The sequence below is a fragment of the Portunus trituberculatus genome, chromosome 5, assembly GCF_017591435.1.
Source record: "Portunus trituberculatus isolate SZX2019 chromosome 5, ASM1759143v1, whole genome shotgun sequence".
Classification (NCBI taxonomy): Eukaryota; Metazoa; Arthropoda; class Malacostraca; order Decapoda; family Portunidae; genus Portunus; species Portunus trituberculatus.
Genome location: NC_059259.1, coordinates 611296 through 623766, shown reverse-complemented (window position 1 = coordinate 623766; position 12471 = coordinate 611296). Strand labels below are relative to the sequence as shown.

The 12471-nt window shown below is 41.8% G+C and overlaps 1 protein-coding gene across 1 annotated transcript in view; it reads left to right on the top strand.

The window, feature by feature from the left end:
* LOC123516079 (importin-9-like) overlaps positions 1-12471 on the top strand; it is a 47424-nt gene that overhangs the window by 13408 nt on the left and 21545 nt on the right. The window contains exons 6-12 of the mRNA XM_045275132.1: positions 1605-1763; positions 2670-2821; positions 3666-3764; positions 5845-6091; positions 8771-8918; positions 9559-9925; positions 12193-12390. Of these exons, the coding sequence (XP_045131067.1) occupies positions 1605-1763; positions 2670-2821; positions 3666-3764; positions 5845-6091; positions 8771-8918; positions 9559-9925; positions 12193-12390 (1370 nt within the window). The remainder of the gene's footprint in view (positions 1-1604; positions 1764-2669; positions 2822-3665; positions 3765-5844; positions 6092-8770; positions 8919-9558; positions 9926-12192; positions 12391-12471) is intronic.

The window sequence follows — 12471 nt, the reverse complement described above, 5'->3', positions numbered from 1 at the left end:
CTCTGCTCCAAGGTTGGTAGATCCATTGCCTTTAGTCTCTCCTCATATGCCATCCCTTTAAATTCTGGAACCATTCTTGTAGCCATTTTTTGTAGTCTCTAATTTTCTTATGTGTTTCTTTTTATGGGGAGTCCACACAACTCCTGCATATTCAAATCTAGGTCTTATTTTAGTACTTATCAATTTCTTCATAATTTCCTTGTCCATATAGTGAAATGCTACTCCAATATTCCTTAGCAAATTATACGTCTCTCTGAAAATTCTATCAATATGGCTAACCGGTTGATTATTTTCTTCCATTGTCACTCCCAAGTATTGAGTGTTGGTGTTGAGGTTCATATTAACCCTTTCACTACTGGGACACATTTTTCCCTGAGATATGTGTACGATTAGACTATTTTATTAACATTAGGAAGGGTCTGTGGAGGTGAGAAGATTAATGGCCACAGTCTTCACTATTTTAATCCCTACTTAAGTTTGTGAAGCTGTATATAAAATCATCAAATAGTGACCAGAATGAATATGAAAATGAAGAGATTAACTCCTTCAGTACTGGAACTCATTTTTACCTGAGATTTGTGTACAATTAGACCACTTTATTGACATTAGGAAGGATCTATGGAGGTCAGGAGATTAATGGCCACAATCTTCACTATTTTAATCCTCCACCTAAGTTTGTAAAGCTGTATACCTTATTTGTCCAGGGATGGGGTGTTTCTATTCACACAGTTTCATTAGATAGGATGGAATCAAAAGCTTCTTGTTGTATTATTTCCTCTCCTCTGACTGACTGTCTTCAGCCTCTCTCTCTCTCTCTCTCTCTCTCTCTCTCTCTCTCTCTCTCTCTCTCTCTCTCTCTCTCTCTCTCTCTCTCTCTCTCTCTCTCTCTCTCTCTCTCTCTCTCTCTCTCTCTCTCTGCAGTGTTGCATCATTTGCTTTCTTCTGCTGCTATTTTCATGCCAACTGGTCTTTTGATCTTGCTAACTTCATCCCTCCCTTCCTTCCCTACAGCCTCACTGCACTACACTTTCTTCTTCCTCTCACCACTACTCTGTCCACACCTCCAATTCAAGAGTTAACCAGTACTCTCCAACATTCATCCCTTTCTCTGGTACACTTGGGAACTCCCTGCCTGCTCATGTATTTACTCCCACTTATGACTTTGATTCCTTCAAGAGGGAGGTTTCAAGACACTTATCCTCTATTTCAGTGGTTCTTAACTTCGGGGCATCAGTAACTTCTAAGGGGTGTGCAAACCCTTTGGAAAAAAAAGCAGGAATTTCTCTTTTTATATTTATCATTCTCTTAAATGAGAGCATGGTCAAGTAGAGAAATTTGGGAAAATGTTAAAGTATTGCCTTTTATAAATCTGGGAGGGCTTTGTATTCATAGATGCATGGGAGGCATGGAGGGAGGGACATATTCTTAGAGGGGGCGTGGTAGTAAAAAAGATTAAGAACCTCTGCTCTATTTCTTGATTGTTGTATTTGACTATAGGAACTGAAATTGCAGGCCTCTCTCATTATTGTCACCTTTGTCCAGTGACTCTAACATGAGGAACTAATATGCACCACCACTCTAGCCTTACCTTGTGTCCCCGGCAGCCCTCACCGTCCTGATGAAGAACGTGCCCAAGCAGATGGGGCAGTACCTGGGGGAGGTGCTGGGGCCCGTGTGGCAGACTCTCACCACCAGCGCTGAGACCTATGTCAACACCACCGTCAATGCCAGGGAGGACGCAGATGACCCTGTCGACTCGGACGGTGAGACACACACACAGAGAGAAAGAGAGAATAGAGGAGAGAGAGAGAGAGAATGAATATACAGGGAATGCTTGGTTTATGGGTGTCCAGACTTATATTCTTTATTTCCCTTTGGTCCTTCATTTGGGTTACTGATTTATTTAATTATTTTTCACCTGCTGTAAGTCTTCATGCGTTTACTTTATCCAGAGCACAGTACCACAGCTTGTAGTGGAGGTGAGCCAAGGACTGCTGGTGTTTACTTAGACAGGCTCTGAGACTTAGTGTGTGACGTGGTGTAGGAACAGAACACAGTGGTAACTTGAGGATCTGTGTGTGTGTGTGTGTGTGCAGCAACTCAATTGCCTCCAGAATGTGCAAAACAACACATCACAAAAAAATTTATTCTCTGTACTTTGATAACAGGTAGAAGGTAAATGCATCTTACTACTTTGAGAGCAGAGAAGTGTTTGTGAGACATGCAAAGTGGTGAGGCAGAGAGGAAGAGATTTATTCAGAGGGGAATGGAAGAGGAATGAAGAGAAAGAGACAGAGGAAAGGAGGGAGTTTGGCAATTTTTAAGAGAGGAGAACAGAAGTGGGAGGATTAAGAGAGAGTGAGAGAGAGAGATAAGGAAGATGAAGTGGAAGGAAAACATCACATTAATATGAAGATTATGAACATGGTAGTAATGTGTGTGTGTATGTGTGCGTGTGCGTGCGTGCTTGTGTGTGTACGTACATATGCTCCCCAAACAATAAAACACAACGATTTTTCCCAGCATTTTTGTACCAGCTTATATCGTGTGTGTGTGTGCGTGCGTGCGTGCGTGTGAAAGCCTTCAATAGAAACACACCTCTCTTCCCAAGTGTATGTAGCAGTGAATCCCAACAACCACCTGTACTGTATGTTGACTGTGCATTTCAGGGGAGGTGCTTGGCTTTGAGAATCTGGTGTTCACGATCTTTGAGTTTGTGCACGCGCTAGTGGAGACGACCAAACACAAGCAGCTGGTGAGGCGCGGTGTGGCTGATCTTGTCTACTTCCTGCTCCTCTACATGCAGATGACAGAAGACCAGGTGAGGCGCTGCTGGGACTCACACATCACTGGCAGGACGGAACAGGGTGTTAGAGAAGTCAGGCTGGGAAAACAAACAAAGAAGAGAACTTGAGAGAAAGATAGAAAAAAAAAAGGATTACAAAAGAGAGAGAGAGAGAGAGATGGCAGTAAAAGTCCTATTCAGATAGTGATGTCTTTATGTGTGTTTGTATTATCAAGGCAGGATATGTAGGAATTGCTGGTGTAGGAGAGAGAGAGACGTGGATTTAACAAGAACATTCGCTCTCAAAAAGAAATGGTATGGCTAATTCTTCTTCTTCTTCTTCTTCTTCTTCTTCTTCTTCTTCTTCTTCTTCTTCTTCTTCTTCTTCTTCTTCTTCTTCTTCTTCTTCTTCTTCTTCTTCTTCTTCTTCTTCTTCTTCTTCTTCTTCTTCTTCTTCTTCTTCTTCTTCTTCTTCTTCTTCTTCTTCTTCTTCTCTCTCTCTCTCTCCTCCTCCTCCTCCTCCTCCTCCTCCTCCTCCTCCTCCTCCTCCTCCTCCTCCTCCTCCTCCTCCTCCTCCTCCTCCCTATTTTTTGCCCTACCTTGTCTGTCCTGTGTTCCTTACCTTGCCTTGTCTGTCCTGTGTTCCTTACCTTGCCTTGTCCATCCTGTGTTCCTTACCTTGCCTTGTCCATCCTGTGTTCCTTACCTTGCCTTGTCTGTCCTGTGTTCCTTATCTTGCCTTGTCCATCCTGTGTTCCTTACCGTGCCTTGTCCATCCTGTGTTCCTTACCTTACCTTGTCTGTCCTGTGTTCCTTACCTTGCCTTGTTAATCCTGTTGTTCCTAGTGTCACCTGTTTAATGGCTGTGTTTCTCCTTCAGATTGAGAACTGGAGCAACAACCCTGATGCCTTCGTGGAGGATGAGGACGAGGACAGCTTTGCCTACTCTGTCAGAATATCAGCCCAGGACCTCCTATTGGTGAGGCTTGTTGTTATTGTTTTTGTTGCGTTTTGGAAGGTGGAAGAAGATTTTGGGTATGTGGAAGATGGAAGGAAGTCTTTGAGTATGGGGAAGGTGGAAGGGAGTTTGTATGGAAGAATATCGGCCCAGGACTTGCTATTGGTGAGGCTTGTTGTTGTTATTGTTTTTGTTGTTTTGGAAGGTGGAAGAAGAATATTTTGGTTATGTGGAAGGTGGAAGGAGGTTTGTTTGTGTGTATATGTGTGTGTGGGGAAGAATATTGGCCCAGGTTCTGCTATTGGTGAGGCTTGTTGTTATTATTGTTTTTGTTGCATTTTGGAAGGTGGAAGAAGAAGATTTTTGGTATGTGGAAGGTGGAAGGAAGTTTATGTGTGTGTGTGGAAGGTGGAAGGAAGATTTTGTGTTTGTGTGTGTGGAAGAATATCGGCCCAGGACTTGCTATTGGTGAGGCTTGTTGTTGTTATTGTTTTTGTTGTGTTTTGGAAGGTGGAAGAAGAAGACTTTGGGTATATGGAAGGTGGAAGGAGGTTTGTTTGTGTGTGTATGTGTGTGTGTGGAGGAATATTGGCCCAGGTTCTGCTATTGGTGAGGCTTGTTGTTGTTATTGTTTTTGTTGCATTTTTGAAGGTGAAAGAAGAAGACTTTGGGTATATGGAAGGTGGAAGGAAGTTTGTGTGTGTGTGTGTGGAAGGTGGAAGAGGAATATTAGATGTGGAAAGTGGAGAATTTGGAAGAGAAACATTTTGGCTGGCCCATCTCCTAATTTCTCTCTCCATCCACTTATCACCTCTTGTAGTCTATCTCTCCTCTCATCTTTCCCTGTCAGACTCTCACCTGTTCTCTCTCACCTGTCACTCAACACCTCCTGTACAGCTGGCGGAGTCCTGAAGGCGCATTGGTGGTTTAGGTGAAGGTGGAGGATTTGGAGTCCTGAAGGTGTGTTGGTGGTTTAGGTGAAGGTGGAGGATTTGGAGTCCTGAAGGCGTGTTGGTGGTTTAGGTGAAGGTGGAGGTTTGGAGTCCTGAAGGCATGTTGGTGGTTTAGGTGGAAGGTGGAGGATTTAGAAAAGGAAGATTGTGTCTGTGAGTGGTCAAGAGCATTATAGAACTAGAAAATGATGAGAGGGCTACAAGTTAATAGAGTTTTATTTTCATTGTTTTTGTTATCTAAGAGGAGAAAATCAGTGAAGAGAAATATAAAGCAAGGAAATTAAGAGAGGCTGTACTTAGTTCATGGAGTTTTGTTGTTTTTATTGTTGTTTTTGTTATCTAAGAGGAGAAAATCAGTCAAGAGGAATATAAAACAAGAAAATTATGAGAGGCCTACTTGATTCATGGAGTTTTGTTGTTTTTATTATTGCCACGAACCTCAAAGTAAAAATGTGTGTGGCTTAAAAAGTGCTTAAAAAAATGTATTTCTCGACTTCCTGTGTGTTGTTGAGCTTGCAGTTGTGTTGCGAGAGGTCTTTTGTCATGGCGTTGATGAGAAATACTTAAAAAATGTGTTTCTTGACTTCCTGTGTGTTGTTAAGCTTGCAGTTGTGTTGTGAGGAGTCTTTTGTCATGTTAGGCGTAAAGGTTGTGTGAAATGTTGAAAAAGAAACAAATCACAGATTTCTTGAGGTTGTGAAGTGTAACTGCTATAAAAGGGTGAAGTCTGAGGAAAATGGACCCATTATATTATCTCACTTCTCATTCACTCCTAGTTCCCATCTCATCACTTGTCTCTGCCCCATCAGTCCCTATCACCATTTCATGTCTCAGGAGCTTTTCAGTACTTGGGACGTGAGTGGAATGGTGTGAGTGGCTGGGGTTTACAAACTTACTAATGGAGAAATGCCTTCCCTTCCCTTCCCTTCCCTTCCCTTCCCTTCCCTTCCCTTCCCTTCCTTCTGTATCTGTAGTTGGTGTGTTGTGTGAGAGAGAGAGAGATCAGATTAGGTTAAGCAGTGTTGTTTGTGTTGTGGTGGATTGTTGTGAGTGTTGGTGTGTTTTGAGTGTTGTGAGTGTTGGTGTAGTGGTTGTGTTGTGAGTGAGAGGTGAGGTGATGATCGGTAAGCAATGTTGTTTGTGTACAGGCATTGTGTCAGGAGCTTGCTGAAGAGTGTGGGCAGGGTCTAGTGGTGGCCGTGGGAAGACACCTGGAGAGAGCAGCTGGGCAGAGAGCGGCTGGTGACCCTGCCTGGTGGAAGACTCATGAGGCTGTCATGCTTGCCTTGGGGTCAGTTCGGGACCTCATTCTGGACCAGGTCGCCAAGGGTCAACTCCAGTTCGATGTGACCCACTTCATCCAATCAGTGGTGCTGGCTGACCTTGACCCAAACTGTGAGTATTTGTGTTTGATGTTTGCTGTGTTGCTTGTGTTGGTTTTTGCTTGTTGCTTGTGGTTTGTGTTCCTTGTGGCTTTGTGGCTTGTTGGCTCCTGGATCTCGATTTGAATGGTATAAGGAATGCATGGTTGTCTCTTGTGGAAAACCGTGAGTTGTCCTTGTAATAAGCGCTTTGATCAACAGAAATTCAAGTATTATTCACATCAAATCAATTACGTTATCAATTATCTACAATGTTTTAAATCCAGGAGCCATTTTGTAGTAGACAGACTATAGTAGCTTGCTTGCATTGTTGTCTTCTTGTTACTTGTGTTGCTTGTGGCTTGTGGGCTATCTGTGTTGTTTGTGTTGCTTGCCCAGTCATCTTGTGCTATCCTATCTTTGCATATTTTGTCAAGCTAAAGTTTTATTCCATCTGTTATGTAGTGTTACTCTAGTTCTTGTTCCATTTTTCTTTTCTATTTGTGGCTTGTTGGCTTACCTGTGTTGCTTGCCTGGTCATTTTGTGTCATCCTGTCTTTTACTTTGTGTTGTCAAGCCAAAGTTTTATTCCATCCTGTTATGTAGTGTCAGTCCAATTCTTTTTCCTTTTTCTCTTTTTTTTTATTATTAATCCATTTATCAGGTGAGTGTGATCCCTTTCTTATGAGCTTTTTGTATTTTGTCAAGTTGGCTCTTGTTATTTCACATTTTGTATTGTCATTTTTTTTTTTTTTTTTTTTTTCCAGCTAAAGTTTTCATATTCTTGCTTGTCTTGTATTGTGTATTTGTATTGCTTCACTGTATTTCCCTTCTGGCTTGCCTTGTATTTCACCAACACAAGTTTAACTTTTTCCGTTTATTTCTGCATTTTGTGATTTCCAGTCTTGTCATTCTTTTGTGCTCTATTGGGTGAGGCGCTGTTACCTGGCCTTATTTTGTACCCTCACTCTGTCTCTCTATTCTTGCCTGTTTTGTATTGTGGTATTCAGTGAGCCTAATTGTGTCTTTCTCCATACGAATTTAACTTTGTGTGAGGTGAGGCGCTGCTACCTGGCCCTATTTTGTACCCTCTCCACTCTGTCTCTCTATTCTTGTCTGCTTTGTATTGTGGTATTCAGTGAGCCTAATTGTGTCTTTCTCCATACAAATTTAACTTTGTGTGAGGTGAGGCACTGTTACCTGGCCTTATTTTGTACCCTGTCCTCTCTGTCTCTTTATTTACCAGTACTCTCAATCATTCATATCTTTCATTGGTAAACTCTGGAACTCCCTCCCTGCATCTGTATTTCCGACTTCCTACGACTTGTCTTCTTTTACGAGGGAGGTGTCGAGGCATTTGCTCCATAGTTTCGGCTGACGTTTTTCCCTTTGTATAGAGCCGGCACTCGAGTGGGCCTCCTTTTTTTTTTCTTTTTAATTTCTTTTTCTTTTCCCCTCATAAAAAAGAAAAATTCTTGCCAGCTTTATTTTCTGGTATTCTGTGAGCCCAATTGTGTCTTTTGCCTTGAGAATTTAACTTTGTGTGAGGTGAGGTGTTGCTGTCTGGCCTCATTTTGTACCGTGTCCACTCTGTCTTTTTATTCTTGCCTGCTTTGTATTCTGGTATTCCGTGAGTCCCAATTGTATCTTTTGCCATGATAATTTAATGTTGCATTTTGATATTTTGAATCTCTATCAGTATTTTCAGTCCCAGTTATGATTGAGATTTGTGATTTTACTGTATATAATATTTTCATTACTCTTCGATCTTATTCATCACTCAATACATTCCTCATAACTCCTCAGAGCCCTGTTCTTTGCCATCCTTCTCCTGCAACCTCACTGCTCAACACTTGCCGTCTTCTCTCTTTCACCTTTGTTCTGTTTGTCTTGTTAATGGAAGAGTTAACCAGTCTCAGTTGTTCATCTTTCTCCTGATAGTCTTCCCACAATTCCCTGCCTGCTTGTGTTTCATCCTTCCTTTGACTTGGACTCCTTGAATAGGGAGTTTTCAAGACCTCCTTCAACTTCCAATGATCCTTTTTGACCTTAATTTAGCCACTGGCACTCTAGTGAGCCTTTGCTTTGCCATTGGCCAATGACTCTTATGTAGAAGAAAATAAATCAATTAAAGATTAAAAACATTTATTTGCGAGGGAAAACATAATTGTATAATATAAACCTATGCTTCTTTCACCCACTTCTTGTGTACCTGTTCTTCACTCCACATCAAGCATTTATTTACTTAGAGTTGGGCATTATGAGTTATTTTCATTAGGGTTGCATCCCCATACAATTGTGTCACTACTACCTCTGTTTCAAGGTGCTGTTTTGGTTGTTTTGGACACTGTAGATTCATTAAGTGACTGCAGTGTTCTGGTAGGGCATTTTCACTAGAGCTGTACCTCCTATCATAATTGTTGCTACTACCACTATTAGAAGGTGTTGCTTTGGCTGTTTAGGACACTGTACCAGTGTAACATGACTGCAGTGTTGTGGCACCTTCCTCTTTCAAGCATTAAGTGACTGCAGTGTTCTGGTTGGGCATTTTCACTAGAGTTATACCTCCTATCACAATTGTCACTACTACCATGACTTCAACTTGCTGTTTAGGAAACTGTACCAGCATAACATGACTGCTGTATTGTGGCGCCTTCCTCTTTCAATCAATCCAATCTTGACTGACCTTTGTGTTGTTTGTGTTGGTGTGCAGTGTCTCCCTTCCTGGCGGGGCGAGCACTGTGGTGTGGCAGCAGGTTTGGTCAGGCAGTCACTGAGGAAATGCTAGACCGCTTCCTGCAGGCCACAGTGTCAGCCCTCAACCACAGCCCTAGCCCCATCATCCGAGTGTCTGGCGTGAGGTGAGTGTGTGGTGTGTGTGTGTGTGTACAGTGTGGTGTGGTGTAGCGTGGTGTGTATGCAGTGTGGTGTGGTGTGTGGTTGTTATATGGTGGTGTGTGGTTGTGGTGTAGTAGTGGTGTGTGGCTGTGGTGTGATGGTGATGTGCAGTGTGGTGTGGTATGGTGTGTGTTCAGGGTGAGTGTGTGGTTGTGTGGTGTGGTGTGTGTGCAGGGTGAGTGTGTGGTTGTGGTGTGGTGTGGTAATGGTGAAGTGTCGGGTGGTGTTCAGTTTAGTGTGTGTGTGTGTGTGTTTTCTTATTTATTTATTTTTTGTTTGTTTTGTTTGTTTTTGTTGATAGTTAGTTAATTTTTGTTTTTGCTTTATTTCTTTATTGAAGTGAATGAATGCTTTTGGTCTAAATGTTTGTATTACTTGAAAGCCTTTTTTTTACTATTATTATTTTATTTATTATTTTTTTTTTACTAATTTCTCTCTCTCTCTCTCTCTCTCTCTCTCTCTCTCTCTCTCTCTCTCTCTCTCTCTCTCTCTCTCTCTCTCTCTCTCTCTCTCTCTCTCATGCAATTTGTCAAAATATAACTCACATTGCATCTCCTCTCATTTCCATTACCTTCCCTCACCACCACCACCACCACTCCCCAGGGCCGTGTGGGGCTTCTGCGACTACCTCAAGGGAAGTGGGCGGCCGGGAGCACTGCAGGCGTACCTCCCAGCGATCCTAGACGGCCTTGTTAATCTGGCCACTCAAGCGTCCTCTGAGGTGCTGTCTCTCATTCTGGAGACATGCTGTACTGTGGTGTCTGTGGATGCAAGCTTCACTGCAGCCAACGTGGGTCGCATCTCCACCCTGTGTCTGGCTGTGTTCATCAAGGCTAACAATGACCCGGTGTTGGTGGCGCTGGTGCAGGATGTGGTGAGGGAGCTGTGTGCTAGTCCTGCCTGCTCCACCACACTGCAGACCAAGTTTATCCCCACCCTGGCATCCATACTCAATGCTTCCACTGATAAGGTGTGTCTGCTCTCTGGTTTGTACACTGTAGGTTAGTTTGTAAGTTAATTTTATCCCTTACTTTGCCTCTACACTCAATGGATAAGGTGTGTCTTGTCTGGTTTGTACACTGTAGGTTAATTTTATCCCTTCCTTTGTCTCTACACTCAATGCTTCCATGGATAAGGTGTGTCTGCTGTCTGTCTTGTTTGTAGGTTAATTTTTATCCCTTCTTTGTCTCTATACTCATTACTTCCACTGATAAGGTGTGTCTTCTGTCTTTGTACACTGCAGGTTATTTTTATCCCTTCCTTTGCTTCTACACTCACAGCTTCCACTGATAAGGTGTGTCTGTTGTCTGGTTTGTTCACTTCAGATCAAGTTTTTCCCTTTAGTACAAAAATATTCTTGTTTTTTTTTTGCATATTGATTTTATTGTTGACTTTCTAGAACATAAACTTTTCTCTACTTTTTCTTTTATGAATACCCAACTTTCCAGAACTTAAACTTTTCTCTACTTTCCTCTCATAAATACCCAAATATCCTCGTCTTTCTTCATCATTTAACCATTTTATTTATTTACTACTTTATTTCATTATTATATTGAGCATACACTTCCCAGGAGACAAACTTTGGTGTGGCGCAGTGTTCCATCTTGTCCCAGCTTGCACAAATAGTCTCTCTTTGTCCTGCCCTCTCCTCCCACCTGTAGGGGTGTGTCTGTGCCTTTATTTTCTGCTGAGTGTGTAGGGAGCTTTAAGAGAAGATTAGATGAAGTTGTGGATGGTTATGATAGATGGAATTAGCCTCCTCTGTCCTGCCCTCCCCTCCCATCTTCAGGGGTGTTTGCCTTTATTTACTGCTGAGTCAATAGGGAGCTTGAAGAGAAGATTAGATGAATTTGTGGATGGGTATGATTGATGGAATTAACCTCTTCAGTACCAAGACTTGTTTCCATATTCATTCTGTTTACTATTTGGTGATTCTACAAAGCTTCAGAAACTCATGTGTGGGATTTCAATAGTAAAGACTGTGGTGGTTAATTTTCTGATCTCCATAGACCCTTCCTAATGTCAATAAAATGGTCTAGTTCAGGTGTGGGCAAACTACGGCCTGACAAATGTTAGTAAATTTTAAAGAGCAAGTTAATAAGAAATGCTAAATAGTATTGAAGCATTTAATTTTCTTCTGGCAAGTGTGTTAGAGTGGCTTTTCCTTTAGAAGCCTTTAATTTTGTATTTTAAATATTTAATGATTTTGGGTTAATATAATATGTGGCTCTATAAGATTGTGATTTTTTAATGTGGCCCCAGCACTGAAAAGTTTGCCCACTCCTGGTCTAAGTGTGCACAAATCTCAAGGTAAAACTGTGTCTCAGTACTGAAGGGGATAAGTAACTTTGCTCATACAGGAACTGCCACATGTAGGCCTGACAGTTTCTTGCAGCTTCACTCATTCTCTTATGCTTTCATGTTCTTAGTAATCTATTTGTGTGTTAGTGAGATGTGGGTGTTGCTGTGAAATTGTCAACAGCCTCCTTTTGATTCATTTACTTTATTTTAAGCAATTTGATTCGTGTTTACTCATTAATTCATTGTTATTGTGACTTTGTATGTTGCAGCAAGACACAACCACCTTTTTCTTCCTGCTGCTTTTATTCCCTCCTTTAGTGTTGAGTGACTTGTGTGCAGGATCTTGTAGTTTGCCTTATTTTGTCACTCATTGGTTCACTCCCACTGTGTCTTGTATAGATTGCAGCAAGACACAACCACCTTCTTGCTTCCTGCTGCTTTTATTCTCTTACTTCCTCTCCTTTAGTGGTGAGTGACTTGTGTACAGGATCTTATGGTGTGCTTTGTTTTGTCACTCGTTGGTTCACTCCCACTGTGTCTTGTATAGGTTGCACCAAAACACACAACAACCTTCTTTCTGCCTTTGTTATTCACTTAATTTTTTTTTCTTCTTCTTCTTCTTCTTATTATTATTATTATTATTATTATTATTATTATTATTATTATTATTATTATTGTTGATGATTTCAGTGTTGACTTTCCAGAACACAAACTTTTCTCTATTTTCCTCTCATAAATACCCAAATATCTTTGTTTTCATTACTTTTGATTATATATTTTTATTAGTTTATTTTATGGTTTTTCTTGATTTGAGCATTACCTTATCAGAACAAACTTTTCTCTACTTTCCTCTCCTAAATGCCCAAATATCCTTGTTTTTATCATTTATTCATTGTATGTTTTTGCAAGTTTAGTGACTGGTGTGTTTGTGTGCAGGTGCCGCCGGGCATGCAGGCGGTGGCGCTGGACATGCTGGAGGTGATGGTACGGTCGTCAACACCACCACTCGGGGAGCAGCTGGTGGGTGTGGCCTTCCCTGCCGTGCTGCAGCGGACACTCAACACTGATGACAACTCCACCTTGCAGAATGGTGGAGAGTGTCTGCGTGCATATGTGTCTGTGGCGCCAGAACAGGTGTGTGTGCGTGTGTATGTGTGTATTTACCTAGTTGTAGTTTTACAGGGTCTGGGCTTTATGCTCGTGTGGCCCCGTCTC